Raw genomic sequence first — 19050 nt, forward strand, 5'->3', positions numbered from 1 at the left:
CTATTTTTTCAAATCAATATGATAATTATTTATGGAAATTTCGGAATGTGGTTTCCACCACTGTTTGCAGTTTACAAAACTCTAGACATAGTATCAGATTCATTGGAAATGAGGTACAGCAAAAAAAAACATGTGTCGTATTATTATTGCATGGATACTAAAAATTGCACCATTCTATAATGATTCACTATCACTACTTTATTTAGTGGTGAAATTTATTAGTAATTATTATTACTGTATTTTGTGATAATTATTATACTACACGCTCACATCATAAAGATTTACGTTAAAATTTGTTGATCTAGATTAGGTCCTACTTTCCTTTAAAAATATTTTAAATCCGAAAAATAGTTCCTGTCCAATCAATCAAAGCTAACATGAATGAAAACCAAATACAATAGAAACCACGAAGGAAATTTCCCAATAAAACAAATCTTTTGTTCCTACAACTAAAATTATCTAACTAGAGTGATGAATGAATGCGAAAAAATCCCATCATTCATTCCTATCTGCAATCAAGAATAAAAATAGATAAAATTTTTTGTAGCCATAAGGTGGTATAAATACTAACAGCAACTAGTCAACATTCTAATAAACAAAATGAAATTATTGGTGCTGACCATTGCGTGCTTGCCTCTGGTTTGGACAGTTCCAGCAGAATCTTACACGAATTCAAAAACAAAATCTCTTGGTGAAGAAAATCAAGGTAAATTAGATATTATCTTAGAAATGATAATGATCCTCTTGAATTCTAGGTGATCGTATTATTGGTGGACTCCAAGCAAGAGCAGGTCAATTTCCTTTTGCTGTCGCTATTCGTGTTGCAACTACTGACAGTTCTATATTTTGTGGAGGAGCTTTAATCAGTACTCGATGGGTTCTAACAGCTGCCCATTGCATACAAAAGTAATTTTAATGTCTTGCAGAATAATTACATATTTTTAATTTGATATTCCAGTGCCACGATTCTTAATATTACCGTAGGATCAATTTATTTAACAGAAGAGGACAGCAATCGCTTAATTTTGAGTACTTCCAACTATGTTCTTCATCCCGACTTTAACACAACTACGTTCGAAAACGATATTGCCTTGATTGAATTCCGACAGGACATTGAGTACACTGGTGAGTTAAGATTCTCTAGTCTTACAAAAACTGAAATTATTAATAGAGCATTTTTAGAATATATTGATAAAATTCATCTACCTATAGTTGCATATGGGGCTGATAAAAGTGTTACTGCAATTGGATGGGGACAAACTAGTGACAGTAGGATCGAATTTTTCTGTCGATGATACATTTTATTTTATTTTTGTTTTTGCTAGGTCAGGCAGGTCCTGAGGATCGTCTGAATTACGTGGAAATGATAACTCTGTCAAATGAAGAATGTAAGATTTACTATGGATCGCAGATAACTGATAGTATGATATGTGTGGCTGGACAGAATATTGAAGGTATCTGCACAGGAGACAGTGGCAGCCCCTTAGTTTATTTTTTGGACTCTCGTCATCCGATTGTCATTGGGATTGCAACGTTTCATAGTGGTGTTAGTTGTGAAGGCATTGAGCCTTCAGGGTACACAAGAACGTTTCCTTATATAGACTGGATATTTAGTGTGACAGGAGGTGTAGATAATAATCGAATGTTATAGGAATTCCATCATTTTTTTTTTGTGATTGATTTTAGATATTTTGTTAATTGAGATTTTTGACTGATCTTTTGTACATATTTAATTTATACATAAATAAATAAAAATAATTTTAAACTCTCTTCTGTTATTATTTGTTAGTGTAATTTTTCTAAATGCTCTTACCATTACCATGTAACATAAACCACGTTAAATCTGATACACTGCTATTTTTTAAAAAACATACATATACATAGTTAAACATGGTGACTTGATTACAATATTTTTCCTTTTGTTATCGCTCTCGGTTTGATAGACAGGGCCGCCTACTTTTTTTTAATGGAATACCCAGATTTTTTGACATGTTCTGATGCAGCATAAAAAACTAATTTCACAAATTATCAACATGTTCATCAAACCGATAAAAAAAGGAAAAATATTGTTACGTTAAACGGGTGATTAAAATTGGTGTGGGTAAAACTCAACAATTTATTTCTTAATAACTCGACTTACACCACTAACTATTACAGCGAGTGTGGTTCACTTGACTCTACTTGCTGACTAGACTCACTGACTGAATAATAATCGTTCCCGAAGGTGGCCTCTATTTAAAAACCACACTTCCTTTTGGATATGCGCGATCGGGATTTTTCTGGATTGCCGTTCGCGACTTCCGCTTCCGGGCGTTTCTTTACTACTCCGTCGCTCGGTCGCATTGAGGATGAATCATCATCGGCGCAAGACCAGAAAAGTTTTCGACGGTCCATAGGCGTCGTACCGAGGCGGCGTGTGGGTTTATTTCGTAACAATATTGTAGTCAAGTCGTCATGTTTAACTATATATCCACACCAAATTTACAAAAAAAAGCTTTTCAAATAACGAAGTTATTCAATCGTTTCGGGACTTTATAGTATATTATTAATTTATTAGAGACAGAAATAAGTCACAGATTAAAGTTGCACTGTTCTTTGACTCGTGTAGATTAAAATTATTTTCGACTATAATGTTTTGTTTTTGAGGCACTATACAACACGTGTTTTTTTTTTATATATTGCCCTATGCTTTTTTTGACATATACCCTTCTGAGTTTTATAACCACAATTTATTTTTGAAATAATGATGCAATGTTCCCACTGTATGCAATTTTCTTGAATGTTTTTTGCGAATGTATTTATGTAATATTTTGCAGGAAATAATTACAATTTTTAAATACTGATATTCCAGTTTTTTCGAATAGAATACTATGCATTTTGTTACTGCATTTTATTCTATTTTTCGTTCTCTCTCTTGGAATGTGGATGTGCCTCTAAAAAAAGTATAAAATCGCAGTAACTATCAACTTTAAATGTAGAAAACTCTGAACAAAAAAGAAAAAGAACTGAAAACAAAATAGGATGCAGTAATGAAAAACTTTTCCATCGCTAAAAAAATTTAGTTAAATTTGATTAACGTGGCAACGTTGCTTCATAATTTCAAAAATAAACTGTGTCTTTAAAACCTAAGAAGAAGTCAATCAAAATATGTAAAAATATATAGAGTACTTAATTTGACAAAATCAAAATATATGTTACGTCTTAAAAGCAGAAAACCCTGTACTCGAAAATAATTTTAGTGTACAATCCTCAAAGAACCGTACAACTTTAATCTTTAACTTTTATCTGTTTCTAGTAATTACTGAAATATCGCGCGTTTAGTGGCTCATCCTGTATATACAGGAAAAAAAAACAGGAAATATGAAATTTAAGGAAGGAGGGACTATTATAAAATGACAAATGGGTTTTGTCTAGGAAAAAATAAGAACAGGAAAGACCAAAAAAGAAGCATTGAACATGGGAAGATGGAAGAATAAGTAGGTAGGGGACTTTTTTCACAAATGACCTACAATGAAGAAAAACGGCAAAATTTAAAACGATGAAACAGCTCCAACCGGGGAGGAAGAAGAAATATAAAAAGATACCTTCAGGAATAAAGAGAATGCACCAACAAAAGAAAAAAGGAAAATCGAAGCATATAATCTACTAATTCAGAAAAATAATGTGAAATACATATTTGAAAATAGCAAACATTGTCCAAAAAGTGAAAATTTTCAGCCATCAACCGATCCCTCCGATATGCTAAAAAAGACGAAATTCTGGGAGCCTGTCAACTTAATTCCAAATAGAGGAAGCTAAGAAAGATTACTTACAAACAAGATTTTTATAAATGATCGATTCAGCATAGTCCTGATGAACAGTTTGAGTTTATATCCTATATGTCTAGGACGAAATGGAACAACTAGAGTACGAAAGCATTTAAAAAAATTACTGGATAAAAGACCCGAAGAGATTTTGTCTTCCTCAATTTTTTTATTAATTTACATGAATACCTAGTGCGAAATTCGGAATAGTGATGGAAATTCAAGCACATTGATATAGATTTCTCATCGAACTTCCGCTCCCTTCCCCCAACATTCTGGTTTTTCTAACTATAAGAAAATTTAATTTTCTGTGTGAACGTCAAAACGTGAAACTCATTTTCAAATCTGAGACAGTCCAACCTCGTTTTTGAACCATGGGTACTGTCCATGAAGTTGTCCCATTTGTCCTAAATATTTAAAATATATGGTGATGAAAATAATGGCCAGAAAAAACAACTAAATTGTCCAGAAATTAAAAACATATAAACATATGTAATGAATAAGGTAGAACAAAATTATTAGTAAGAATAACCCTGTCAAATAAGGGACTTGAAGGAGTAGATATGGAGGGAAATTTGAAAGTCTCAGAGGAAGTAGACTGTTGAAATATTATCAAAGGTCTACAGGTTAAAGTTTTACTCTTTCAAAAAGCTTAGTTCAGGGAATAAGAATGAGAAGGAACTAATACGGGAAACCAAGAAGTACGTAAGTTTTTGAAGTCTAAACGAATGACAACTCATAAAATAAGTATTTATCAAAGAAAATATACCTATCTTCATTTATTCACGCACGATTCCTTAGTTTAAGCATAAATTGATTTTCGTTTTTATTTTTTTTTTTTACTTAAACTAAGGATGTATTGTTATAGGGTTCATCCGATTAATAGTTACTTTCTCTCTGTCATCTGTCGTCTGTCGTCTGTCCTTTGTCGTCTATCGTCTGTAACGATTTTCATTAGACAGATAATCTCCGATACCACAGGACTGATTGTTGTCAAATTTTATGTGGATGTTAGGAGTATTGTTTAGATGGTAAAATGATAACCAGTATTTATCTAATTAACCCCACCAATAATTTGATAAGTTCACTCCAAAATTTTGGTTCGTAAATAAATAAATTTTATAAAATAACATTCTCCTGTACTGGTAGTTTATGAATCCGACTTGATTTTGTTTATTAATATTATAATTTTTTTACCTTCAAATATACGTATATAATGTTTCCTTACGTTGTTTTAAACGCTATCTGTACATACTTTACATCTTTATTAGAAAAGAAAAATTAATGAATAAAATTCGAAAAATCAATTTTATAATTTCCCTACTGAAAAAGCTGGATATACTGCACCGTGTGTAAGGAACGAGGGGAAATTCTGTCTAAATATTTTATAGACGTTAAACTGCTGTTTTAAAAAAAAGAAAAAGTAATAAAATAATAAGTAACGATCAAGAGTTATACGATTTAAAAATAATAAACCACTATGAACGAAATAGGTTACACTACGTGTGAAGCGTCAATTTAGTACGCTTTTTTAGGACCGATACTCGGGAATAGTATATTATTTGATGAGTATTATTTGATGAACAGCGAATTTCAATTTTTTGCTACATTTCATTGTTCCTAGTATATGAAAAAGTAAGCTCCCCATTTACGTTTCTCCGTCGTCAGTAGGCTAGATAATTCAGCTTCAAAAACAATAATTGTTGTTAAATTTTACACATATTTTAAGAATATCCTGATAATAGTAAATGCTGACCAAAATTTATATATTCCATCCCACCAAAAATTTGATTACATCATCTCAAAATTTTGCAAAAGAATCCTAAACTAATATAACTTAAAATAATTTAACTTTAAACAGGAAAAATGATATGTTTTCTATATTTGTAGTGTATTCGTGCAACCTTATTTTTAATTTTCACCTTGTTTACAGAGGAAGTGTAAAGTCAAAAAGTTAAAGAATGAAACAGTTTATGAATTCATTACTAAACTTTTTTATTATTTTTCCGAAATTCTAACCACATAGTGCTGTTATTATAAATTTATTTTACATGGATTTATCACTTAAAATGTAGATATAACACTTGTAGTTTAATATAATTCATGACTATTTTTATTTTAGCTTTTAGGATTTACATAACAAAAAACATTAGCTGAAATCTGTTTCATCGCTTATCGATTAATAGCGACTAAATTGTTTCATTGTTTGTGGCGCAGATAATTTTTTGTCGTTGAAAAAATCTTACCCACATCTCAACAATTATCGTACCCGGACTAGAAATAGTTGCGTATCAACAAACTACTTAAATTATTATTAAAAATGTCAAGTATAATGTACTTAAGCATCACACTTAAAATTATCAAAGTCAGAATAGTATAATGCAACAGAAAAGGTAGGAGAAACGGGATCTTCCTTAAAGGAACGCAAGACAAGAAACGACCAAAAATTTATTGACAGACGGTTTGAGATATAAGTGTGGAAGTAGTTACAACAAAAATATTCAGTTAGTGAAAATTTTCTAACATTTTTAAATGTGTTATATATATATAAAAGACACTTAAGTAAGTTCGAAGTTTTTTGGTTTTAAAAATAATGACATATTTTCCATATTATTAGAGATATGATAAAATTATTTTTATTGCTATATTGTGTTTCTTAAACACTTGAGACTAACCACTTAAAGATAACACATCTATCACATGCAGTATATTTTATAACTTTAATAGTTATTTATGATACATTTATATCTAAACTTAACCTTTAAATTCCTACAAATATTCACTTATCATTCCCCGGAACATGCACATAATACATTAAAAATTAAAGACCAGTGACATTTTTTATCCAAGATTCATATGGTGCAGTTCTTAGATATCCTGATGGTTCAGTACTTTCACAACCATTGCCGCTAACGAAACTTGCTACACCACCAACAGACTTGTAACCACGACCAAGATCTACGACAAGTGGACTACCAGTATCGCCCTAAAAAAAAGTGTAATAAATATTAACGTTTACACACTATACGAAAAATAAGAACTTACGTAGCAGGTTCCTTCATTGTAATTTCCTTCTACACAAACTGTATTGTCGCTTATTTGGTTCCCATAATAAATTCTGCACTCTTCGGTAGTTAAAGGCGCAACATCGACAGTTTGCAATTCATTGTCAAGTTCAGGACTGTCTAAAATATTTTTGCATACATTTATTAGTTGATTTTAAATCTTACGTACCATCGCTTATTTGACCCCACCCAATTGCCCACATGTCTCTGGGTTCAGTAATATTAAAGGCGAAATATGTGATTTTGTTCAGAGTGTCTGCAAATCATCAAAAATGGGTTAAAGTGGCGATAACTTTACTTATTCATACGAGAATATTCTACTGGGATTCGAAGTTCGATGAGTCCTATATCATTTTCCAGCGTCAGAGGATTATAGTCGGGGTGAAGAACAGAGTGAGATGTTGCTACAGTTACTCTGTACGGATCGTCACCCTCGAGTTTGTGCGAACCTAGCTGTATAGTGAATAAAATAGCTCTAAAAGGGTGTATTTTATAGGTCGGTTTATTCGAAAATTGTTAGGGTCATACCCATCCACACACTGGCCAGCTGTAAGAACCCATTGACTGTCAATAAGGGTACCACCACAAAAGAACTTACTGGTTCCTGTTTGCACATTAATGGCTGCTGCATAAGGATATTGTCCTGCGTAAGCCGAAATTCCACCAATTATCCTTGGTTCTGGAAATAATGTTAATGATGAATTATATGATTTCTGTTTCCACGATTCGACTTGTACTTATGCTACCAGAAGCTGTTAAACCCCAAAGGAAACAGATGGAACTAATATACAATGAATATTTCATTTTGATGGTGTAGCAACTCTTGGTCAAAAAACGTATGAAATTTTAAAACCTTAGATATTCATTTGTTCAGTTTGTCATTATTGGTGGCATTTTACGTTACTACCTCAATAACATTTTATAACTTTTTCTAATCCTACTGTTAATTTTTATCAGGTTCCGTGGTGCGTCAGTTTGGGTGTATTATTAAATTAAATAGCTACCCAAAGAATTTACTGTCCTAAACAAATACAGTTTATCATTTTATCTACACTTATTACACTCTAAACGTTTTTTGAAAGTCACTTATTTACGTTACTGCAATAACTTTGTCCTTTTATTGAGTTCTTTTTTGTATGTTAATATTTTATATGTTAATTTTTCTGTACACAATATAAATATTATTCTCTCAAAGTAACTGAAAAAGTTAGACAAAAAGATTAACTTACAATATTTTGAGAACAAGTCACAAATTTTTAAATTAAAAAAAATAAATTTTTGATAAAACAAATCAATTACTTATTTGTGGCAAGTGTAACACTAATAACAACGTTAATGCTCTCCTAAAATTTCCATCATAATTTCCACTTCTCTTTTTTTTGTACCCGTACCATCAACATTTCAGCAAACCCGCCTCCCCAGGATCCGAAGCAGCAGGTCAAAGGAGGAGCTGTTACCTACCAAAAGTTTCCTCTTTAATCAGTCTGAAAATTTTCTTATTTGACTTTGTGCTGGTAGCAGGAAATGAAACACGAATATTTATAATTCTAATCGGCGTGTTAAGAGTAATGGAGAAAATGGGAGCGGTAATAGACCCTGTTATATAAATAAGTAATGTTAGAAGAATGAGAAGGTATAAACTAGAAGAATTAAGACCCCTGGTACTAAATGAGGTAAATGAAAATAGAGGTATTAGAACAAACAAATGAACTAAAAGTTATGAATATATGGATAAATGAAGATTTTACTAAGAAGCTACAAGAAGAAACAAGATTGCTGATAAGTTATTTAAAACAGTCTAGAAAAAAGGTCATAAGGCTAGTAATAACTTGCGACGAAACTCCGGAGAGGACGGACGGTCCGGTGACGGTCCGGAATCTCGCCGATAACGTATGGGGTGGCGGCGTACTTCGGTGCCAAGCTTAGGGTCGACTAGTATCGCTGATGTCAGAAACACGTCTGGTCGACCAAGCTTATGCGGCTACCTTCACGCCGCCGGGGGTGGCGCCTTCGGTCAGGAGCGGCGGTCTCTCGGGCGCCAGCCCCCTCTCCGGGGGAGGGAGCGCCGGGGTCTTCTAAAGCCGGAGACACGAAATTTAGGTGGTGAGCCTCCGCGAAATCGCGAGAATAAACAAAACAAAACGGCCAGAGATATTTTACAATAAATAGGGTTTATTCCCTGCCACCAGCTACACGGTCTAAAATAATAAATCTTACGGCTGAACAACTTAAATAACTAAGAATTCGGTTTCACAAACAAAAATAAACGAAACGAATTAAATGTCCGGCACGGTCGTTCCTCCTGGGAGGCGACTTCCTTCAGGACGGGCTCCTCCTGGACTTGGAGACGGCGACCTTGAATCTGGAAATCGCGAGAAGACGGCACGGTGACCTGGGAGGGGAGCGCGGTGACGGTAACAACGCGTGCACGACGGTTACGACTTGTGACAGCGACAACAAAAAAAACCGGTGACGGTGACACGGTTTCTCGCTCGGGGGCGGCGATTCCAAAACCGGTACAAAACAGGCAGGCGACCCAAAAAGGTACTTACGGTGGTCGGAGGGTCGAGCTGCGCACTTCTGCCACACTTCTCAAAATCACAAACCCAAAAAAACAGCCCCAGCACTTCCGCACTCCTTGGAGTTTCAGGCCAGAATCCTCTTCTTTAGCCGCGGCGGCGCGGCGATCGCGAATTTACCCCCGGCTCTCGCGGTACGCGTCACGGTTTCCGGCTCGCGAAAATTCGCTTCGTTACAAACTTTATTTGGAACCTACAATAAAATAAATTATTTCCTGGTTTGCTAAGACCAATACAATAACAGTGTCGAAAACAGGTAAAAAGATGTTAAAAGAAATTTCCTAGGACTATAGTACCTTACACCAGTTACTTATAGTACCTAATTCATAAATAAACCTCCAAGGAGGACTGTATATAATATACAATAAAGATTTTAATTAAGATGTTAAACTAGATTTAAGGTAGACTAAGATATTAGATTTCTTTACCAAGGCATCAAGTCGATGAATTCGGGTATCGTAGGTCACATAATGTGGTTCACGGATTCCACTGCCTTACACCCGCCACGACAACCACGCAGTTCCACGGGGCTGGACATGATGCCAACGGTAGGTAAGTTCTGTGTTCTCAGATGGACGGCCCTAACCCAATGTGATGAACTCCAACTTTGAGGGCGACGATCGATCCTGAACTCGTTGGAATCATCACGGACAACTGGGAAACTCAGAGGCCGAAGTCACCCATGGGCGCGTGGATGAATGCACTAGTAATAATAATAATAATAATAATAATGGTTTATTGCCCAACAGACTTACATCCAGTTACAGGGCAAATTACAGTTAATTCTGAGGTCTAAATTGTATTAAATTAAATTAAATTAAACTAAACTTAAAAAAAAAATACTAACTTAATTAGTCTAACTATTATGAAACTAACTATGCAAAAACATCACGCACATTTTGCATTATTTGCTTAAGGGGCGACACATAAATGTCAACTTCTTCGCCAAGGCTGTTAGCAGTTTGCGACAATTTATATATTGGAGCATTAAAAAGAACATTTGAACGAGCTCTGGGACAATTAAATGTACAGTGATAGCGACTATGTAAACGGGGTACATTGATACATAGGCAGCCAATTATGTAAATGGCATCTATATCGTTATGAAGGACCTTATATAAAAATTTTATTGCAGACATTTTATATCGACATTCTAGGGTATCTAGTGAACACGAATTTAAAAGCTCCTTATGATCAAAACCTCTAGAGGGAAAGGTACCTGTGCTAAGATAAAATAAATGTTTTGCCAATTTTCGCTGAACGTTTTCAAGATTTAATTTTTGATAAGCATAATAGGGAGACCATATTAGGGAGCGGTACTCTAACTTGGAACGAACAAGTGCCATATATAAAGTCCTTAGGGCTACAGGATTACTCAAGCACCTACATGTTCTGACAATAAAACCTAAAAGTTTAAGAGAAGACGCTACTAGATTATTTATATGTGGGTGGAAAGATAAGATACTGTCAAATGTTACACCTAGATCCCGCATTTCAGTTGTACGTTGCAAGTTCACACCTTTTAAGCAGTAGTCAAAGTGGACTGATTTGTTGGTGCGCTTAAATGTTAAAACTGCAGTCTTCTTCATGTTCACCACAAAATCATTGTCAGTGCACCACCCATATATAGGCATCGCCATCCACCTGCAATGATAGCGTATCTTCGAAGGCATTGACTACATTGAAAATCTTTATATCATCTGCATAAAACAAGACCCTATTGCGTATCACTGAGTGCAGATCGTTGATGTATATTAGAAATATTAATGGTCCTAGAGTTGAGCCTTGAGGTACGCCCGACGTTTGAGAAAAATAGGAAGATTTGAATCCATTATAAACAACTGTTTGCTTCCGATCGGAAAGATACGAATCAAAGAATTGGATGAGCGCATCACTAAAACCAAAATTTCCTAACCGCCTGAGAGCAATGGAATGGTTAATGGTATCAAACGCCTTAGACAAGTCCAAGTATATACAATCAACCTGCTGCTTCTTATCAAGGTGTTCCGCTACGAATTGTGTGAAGGATACAAGATTTGTTAGAGTTGAACGCCCAGGGAAAAAACCATGCTGATAGGGAGTAATCATAGATTTTATTGACGGAAATATTCTATTATAAATGATTGTTTCAAAAACCTTAGAAAAAACTGAAAGTACAGCAACAGGCCTGTAATTTTCGATAAGGCTATTGTCACCAGACTTTAAAACCGGACATATTTTGGCCAATTTCCAATCATTAGGAAATGTTTGAGTTTTAAGCGACAGGTTAAATAGGTAAGTTAAGGGTTCGACTAAAGTAGCACGACAATCTTTGACCAGATAATATGGAATTTGATCAGTACCAAAAGTGTGCTTCGGTTTGAGCATGTGCAGAGCCTTTTCAACGTCCAACTTGTCTATGTTTGAAAGATGCACGCAGGACGCAGGCACTGCCATACTATCAGAGGAGACAGAAGTACCCGCAGACGAAGTGTTATATACACTCTGAAAATATTTTGCAAAGCCTGAGACAATATCTAAAGGGTTGGAAAGTTCGGTTCCTTCCAACGTGAGAACACCAGGTATTCGAGTTTTTCCACTCTTAGCACGAACAAAGTCCCAAAATTTCGTTGGATCCTTACACAGCGATTGACTTACACTGTTCAGATAATCGTCGTAGTCACGGTTAGTTAGCAATTTTTGCCATTTTTCGTAATCTAATAAATTCAACTTTATAATGGATAGCCTTGCATTTTTTGTATTTTCGCCTAAAATTAATCGATCAAACGAACTGAATAGTGAAGTTCAATCGTAATTATACGATCTGTCCCGCCTGAAATGATCACTTACTGTAGTACCACTATTGTAGTCTCGAGTCTCACACGTTTAAAGAAAGTTGAAAATTTTCAACTTCCCGCCATCACTTTCAGGTGGCAGCTCTGACTGTCAACACCGTCGAGGTCATTACTTCAAAGCTGGAGAGAATAGGTGATGTCGCAGAAATGATCCGGGAACAATGCACCCGCGGAAGATTCGGGCGAGGAGGGAGTGATCATTTCAGGCGGGACAGATCGTATAATTACGATCGAACTTCACTATTCAGTTCGTTTGATCGATTAATTATACTCCTGTCCCGCCTTCATAATCACTTACTGTAGATGTTTAAGAAAAGGAAGGCGACATCAGCAAAAAGTATTAATAGTAACATAGTACTGGCTAGGAACTCTTACAGATAACTTAACCTAGAACAGCTGCTGCAAAAACGCCTTCGGACGACAAGGGTCTGTCGTAGACTTGAGCAAAAACAGCTGATTGTTGGGACCAGCCCGCGGTGGCCCGAATGGTATCTATGGACACACCCTGGCGCTTCGCGTGCGAAGTAGCCGCATGCCGAACACTATGCGCGCGAAAAACTTTGGTATTAATGCCGCTGTCCTTCAACGTTGCCTTTATCCAGCGACTCAGGGTCTGTGATGACGCGGACTTAAAAGGCCGTTGCAGGGTCAAGAACAGCCTATCTATCTCTGGTGGTCGATGCGCAGCCGTACAGCGAATGTACAACTGGAGAAGCGTGGCCACACAGAGCTCGGGTTTGTCGCGAAAAAAGGGCAAAAAGAGTGACGGTTGGGGACAACCCTTGCGTGAGGTTTTAATGGGAAGTGCAATGTTGATCGTAGCCCCAGATTCAGAAAACGTTATGTGCGGTAGTGGAATCAGCGACAATGTCCGCACTCGATGTGCAGTGACGAGAGCGATGAGCGTAACCAGTTTCAGAGTCAGTTCCCTGATCGATGTATGGTCAGTTGACGGGATGGAACAGAGATGATTCAGGGCCGTAGCCGGATCCCAGGTAGAAGAGTAGCGTGGAGCAGAAGGTCGGGGGTTATGAACACCCTTAAAGAATCTTGAGATGCAGGGATCTTCTCCCAGTGATGTGCGACCAATAAGCCCCAGCGCTGCTCTGGCGGAATTAAGAGTTCCGTACGACGCACCTTCGTTGAAGTACGTGGTGAAGAAACAGAGGGCACTGGGAGGAAAGGCGTAAAAAGAAAAATTACTCCAGTTTATGGTGAACGCGTCCACCTCTAACGCATCAGGGTCGGGATGCCACGAAACGAATTGTCTACACTTTGCATTTGCGCGACTCGCGAACAGATCAATATCAGGATGTCCAAAACGTTGTACGATAGTCGCAAAGGCCTGATCGGACAAAGACCATTCGGAGCTGGACTCCGTTCGTCGGGATTCTGCATCTGCCGCAAAGTTATCCGCCGACTTTATATATGACGCAAAGAGCCACAGGTGTTTATGTTCGGCCCACTGCCAAATTTCTTTGGCTAGATGGTCCAGTGAGAATATCGGACACCTCCCATTTTATTTATGTAGGCGATGCCCGTAGCGTTGTCAACCCGTAGTAGGATGGCGCAGTCGCTGAGGTGTTGGGCAAAGTGCTTCAAAGCGAGGAAAATCGCCAGCAATTCCAAATAGTTAATATGGTGACGTTTCTCGTCTTCCGACCAATGACCGTGGACTCGGTCATCTCCCGAAACCGCTCCCCAACCGGATCGAGAGGCGTCGGTAAAAATCACAACAGAAAAGTGAGGCCTGTGAATAGGAGCAGAAGTATTGGGTAAGGTCTGACTCCACCATTGCAATTCCATCCTTGTCTCTGCGGAAATAGTCATCTCGGCTTCATAATTGTTACCTGAGGCGATTAAGGCCCGCCATTTATTTCTTTCCAATGCTTTAGTGTAGAGCCACCCATATTCCGTGGCAGGGCACACGGAAACCAGGGTGCCCAAAAGCGATGCAAATATCCGTATTTTACAGCACTGGCACTGTAAAAGGGTGGCTACCCGCTGGGCAACGGCGGATCGCTTATCCGGTGGAAGGTTGATGGTCACTGATATTGAGTTAAAACGAAACCCAGGAATGTACACGTTTTGGTAGGGGTCAAGCGACTCTTAGCATAGTTTATGACAAAGCCCAAACGATTCAGAAGGGATACGGTGGCTGTGACATTTCTAGCGCAGCTCCCAAAACTATTTCCCATCAGTAGAAAGTCATCGAGGTATACCACTGACTCGTTTCCTTTGCGTCGTAGCTTTGCGACCACTGGCTTCATAAGCTTGGTACAAGACCACGGAGCAACGCTAAGTCAGAAAGTCATCACTAAAAATTGATAAAATCCATTTTGGAAACGGAAACGCAAATACTTTTGACAAGACCGCGCGACTGGAATCACAAAGCATGCATCCTTCAAGTCAGTAGTAGCCATATAGCAATGGCGAGAGAGAAGACGCATAACCATCTTCCTGTCCTCCATCTTGAAGTGGTGCGTTACCACAAATCGGTTCAACGGTTTTAGGTTTAATATGAACCGCGAAGAACCATCTGCTTTTGGTACCAAGAAAATTCGCGAAATGAATTGGCCATCACAAGGTTCACAGGCTGCAACCGCGCCAATTCGAATCAGTGTGTTAATCTCCGAGCAGAGGGCGGTGGTTTCCGCAGGAGACCAGTCCGGAGTTGACGGAATATATGTCTGCGAGGGTGTCGAGTGGAAGGGAATAACTAGGCCGTTAACCATGGATAGGACAGAGTGGTCATTTGTTATTGTCCTCCACTCCTCCATGAAGTTGTGGAGCTCCCTTGCATATAATTGTGTGCTTACCGTAGCTACTGACGGGGCAACGCTCTGTTCGTCGCGGAGCGGTGTGTTCCGGATAGTCTCGACGATGGAGCTATTTGCGCCTGTTGGCTTTGACGGCTGGATTTCTTTGAGTGGCCGTGTTGTGCCCCTCCGCGGCTGTGCGACTGGCGATACCGAGAGGGGCCTTTGTAGTTTAAATGTCGTGCGTCCCGGTGGTGTGGGACGACAGGTGGAGGACGAGGTTTCGTCACCGGAGTTCTCTTCAAAACTTTAGCCGTCTTGATTCGCTCGCTGAGATTATCGCCGAAAAGCCAACCGTCAACGGACGCCTCCGATAAAGTATTCTTGAGGGCAGGACTCAAGGTTGCTTTGATAATTTGTCGGCGAGCCTGAGATTGATCATGATGAATGACACCAAATAAGTTCGCCGCATCGCTGATGCACTCTACTAGACGTAGCTCGAAATTACCCTGACGGTCGGTTGCGAAAATCAAGTCTAAAGCAGTTGCCAGACCTGACAATCCTGCTCCCATTTGGTTCTGGATTGCAATCAGGCGCGCATCCTTCCTTGCCACTACCTCGGAAATTGCAATTCGGGCTTCCTGGTTCAGACGAGGCGCCGCTAAAAGAGGGCAGTTTGACCTCAGAGGATATTTGGTGATTAATTCCTTCCTAGTGTCGGAAGGTAAACCATTGGCCAAAATGTCGCGCCACACTTTTACCAAATTCGGGTTCATTGGCACCTGCTCGGCGGTCGCCGCATTTGGGTCGACCCCCAAAATTCGTAGAACCTCTTCAGGGAGAGATTGGTCTGTTCCTGCAAAGGAGAAAACTTGAAGGTTCGTCAGGGTTCCGACAAGGTGGTGAAGGCTAGGCAGCCAACTATACACGGAAGGGAGCGGACCAGTCCCCCCCCCCCCCCTTTGTACAGATGTAGGAAATTCGAACTCCGTTAAGACTAGAAGTGAGAGTTCTCACCTGCAAGGGCACTGCCAGAGTTCTGGCATTCAAACTCCTGAAAAGCAATAAATGAGAGTTCTCACCTGCAAAAGCACTGCCAGAGTTCTGGCATTCAAACTCCTGAAAAGCAATAAATGAGAGTTCTCACCTGCAAAAGCACTGCCAGAGTTCTGGCATTCAAACTCCTGAAAAGCAATAAATGAGAGTTCTCACCTGCAAAAGCACTGCCAGAGTTCTGGCATTCAAACTCCTGAAAAGCAATAAATGAGACTTCTCACCTGCAAAAGCACTGCCAGAGTTCTGGCATTCAAACTCCTGAAAAGCAATAAATGAGAGTTCTCACCTGCACGAGCACTGCCAGAGTTCTGGCGTTCGAACTTCCTAAAGGCAAGAAGTGAGAGTTCTCACATGAAGAGCGCTGCCAGAGTTCTGGCGTTCGAACTCCCTAAAGCAAGAAGTGAGAGTTCTCACCTGCACTAGTACTGCCAGAGTCCTGGCGTTCGAACTCCGTTAAAAGCAAGAAGTGAGAGTTCTCACCTGCAAGAGCACTGCCAGAGTTCTGGCGTTCGAATTCCTGAAACTTCATCAGTGGGGCAATTAAATGTAGCTTCCGAATAGCTTTCCGGAGAAGGTGAATCACAGGTTGGATCAGTAACCTCAAAAAACTGCGCTTGGCCCCGTTCTGCAGCGGAAGTCCGGGAAGTCGAGGCCACGGGACTCGAGCTGGAGGAACTCGGTGGCCGTCGTTGCTGCTTCTCGAGTGCGCGAAGCAAGCGCTTGTGTAAACGTGCGATCTTGTTTGCCCCGTAATCTGTGACATCAGAGGCGCGACCCCGACTGCGGGGACGCTTGGAAGAATGTGTGCGATGATCCCCCATAGCAAAAATGCACGTGAAAAACCACAAAAGATACTCCAAACGAAAACGCGTGAAAACGTGGAGACACACAACAGAGTAATGACCTCGACGGTGTTGACAGTCAGAGCTGCCACCTGAAAGTGATGGCGGGAAGTTGAAAATTTTCAACTTTCTTTAAACGTGTGAGACTCGAGACTACAATAGGGGTACTACAGTAAGTGATTATGAAGGCGGGACAGGAGTATAATTATTCTTAAGCTTAAGAGTGGTTCTTAATTCAGTACTATACCACTTGGGAAAGTTTTTTCTGCCAGATGTAAATTTGGGTACGCAAGAATAAAAAATGTTATATATTTTATCATAAAAAGTTTTACATGCCAAATTAATATCTGTGAGACTATATAATAAGGACCAATCTGTAGCAAATAAGCTTGAGTATAGAACCGGAAAATTTGCTTTGGAAAAATTGTAGTTATTATGACCTGAATGTTTTGAAAATTTGACGAATCGCGCTTCCTTAAGAATTATATTTATAACAAAAGCCGGATGATGACTATCCTCCCTTAAAATGGGCTCATCTTCCTTGAAGACAGCACACTTACCTACATTAGTAAATACTAGATCTAACATTACCTTATGCGAGTTCAATATGTGATTACACTGGCGCAAACCTGAGAAATTCATGAAATTAGTATAAATAGTATTTAGTTTATTCAAACATTTTGCAAATTCCGGAAAATTAAAGTCTCCTACAATTAACACTTGATTCAGTTGAGAGCAGAATTCACATAGCATATCTAAAAATAGTTCTACATCAATAAGAGGAGTCTTAGGGGGAATATAGATACAAAATATAATTTATGACGGTGGTATGTAAGTGCAAGAACTTCTTACCCCTTTGTTCCCATCAATGAGTGGAAAATCGGGAAAGCAGGAATGTTTTAAGAAGCTTGAATTTTTGGTCGGGTTTTAGGGGAAGCGCTGTTAGTCGTTGGAGCCACATTGGAAAATTAGTGAGGCACGGCTTAAGCTGACCATGCGTGCCATAGTTGAACTCCAAGTATCTCACCGGGTTCACGTCGGTTACGTGGGAAACTTGGAGACCGTCGATGTTCACGGTTCATTTTGTGACAGGTACCATGACACGTCTCTGCCTCCTCTTAATCAACGTGTGTCATTTTGCGGCGTTCACCGCCATTCCTCTACGCTGGAAAAAGCTCGAGGACATGGCGATTAGGCGGTTTTGATCCTATTCCGATAGGAGTACGACGTCATCATCTGCGTTCATGGGGTAGCCCAGTTCCGTCGAAGAAAGCGTCGTGATCAACACATCGAGGACGATATTAAAGAGTATGGGGCTCATGGGGTCCCCTTATCTGACACCTCTATTTATCGGCACGAACTCAGACGTTTCCGGACCAACCGTGAAGACTATGGTGGAGAGTACAAAAAAAGGCATCGATGTAGCGGACCAAATAATCAGGTAAGCGTTTCTTTTTAAGGGCTCTAATTATGGAATGATGTGATACGGAATCGAATGTCTTTTTCAGGTCGATGCGCAGTGTTAATTGTGCGATCGTTGATAATCGTGTCCAACGCAAGGGAGTTCGCCAACGTGCCATCCTTCTTGACGAAACCTCTTTGGTTCTCGTTTAGTGGAACGATGTTGGATAGCCGGTTAAAAAGGATTCTGTGTGGGAGGTGTTGCAGAGCTATGTCAGCCACCTCAGAACTGATACCGACTACCACTTCGAGGATCGAAGAATATGAATCACTCACCTCAATTACTTGCCTCGTTGTAACAGGAGCCTGTCGATACGAGGATCAGCGATTTGGGAGTTGTGAAGCCCTGGACTACAGGACTGTTCTGGTTCTTTTCTGTGGACGCCGATAGGTGTGAAAACGTGGTTAGATATTTCTGTAATCGTTTCTTTTTCCAGGTGGACAGAAGGCAAAAGTTCGGCAGTAATATGGAAACGGGGAGAATCTTCCACGATTTCCGGCTCATGTTCCAGAACCTTGTCGGTATCTTGGACCTCGGTAATATAGTGGGACACGCTATCTCTAACAACCTCTGGAGTAACAGGTAACACCTCTTGACTTGGTGCTTCACTATTCTTTGAGACCCTTACAGGTGTGAAACTATGGACGGAT

General features: G+C 39.1%; 2 protein-coding genes across 2 annotated transcripts; one reads left to right on the forward strand and one right to left on the reverse strand.

Annotated features, from left to right (window-relative positions):
• The first annotated feature begins 548 nt into the window (after window positions 1–548).
• LOC135130405 (brachyurin-like) lies at window positions 549–1768 on the forward strand. The gene is made up of 5 exons (XM_064057784.1): window positions 549–706; window positions 756–906; window positions 959–1125; window positions 1183–1269; window positions 1326–1768. Exons 1-5 carry the CDS (start codon window positions 601–603, stop codon window positions 1649–1651), a joined length of 837 nt encoding a protein of 278 aa, XP_063913854.1. The 5' UTR covers window positions 549–600; the 3' UTR covers window positions 1652–1768.
• A 4723-nt stretch (window positions 1769–6491) lies between these two features.
• Window positions 6492–7742, reverse strand: LOC135130480 (brachyurin-like). The gene is made up of 6 exons (XM_064057873.1): window positions 7606–7742; window positions 7397–7547; window positions 7177–7343; window positions 7038–7124; window positions 6849–6988; window positions 6492–6789 (listed from the first exon to the last, which is right to left on the reverse strand). Exons 1-6 carry the CDS (start codon window positions 7670–7672, stop codon window positions 6625–6627), a joined length of 777 nt encoding a protein of 258 aa, XP_063913943.1. The 5' UTR covers window positions 7673–7742; the 3' UTR covers window positions 6492–6624.
• Window positions 7743–19050: the final 11308 nt, after the last annotated feature.

This window comes from Zophobas morio, unplaced genomic scaffold (assembly GCF_036711695.1).
Source record: "Zophobas morio isolate AGI-343-1 ecotype UQ-CSIRO unplaced genomic scaffold, CSIRO_AGI_Zmor_V1 ptg000017l, whole genome shotgun sequence".
In the NCBI taxonomy this organism is placed as follows: Eukaryota; Metazoa; Arthropoda; class Insecta; order Coleoptera; family Tenebrionidae; genus Zophobas; species Zophobas morio.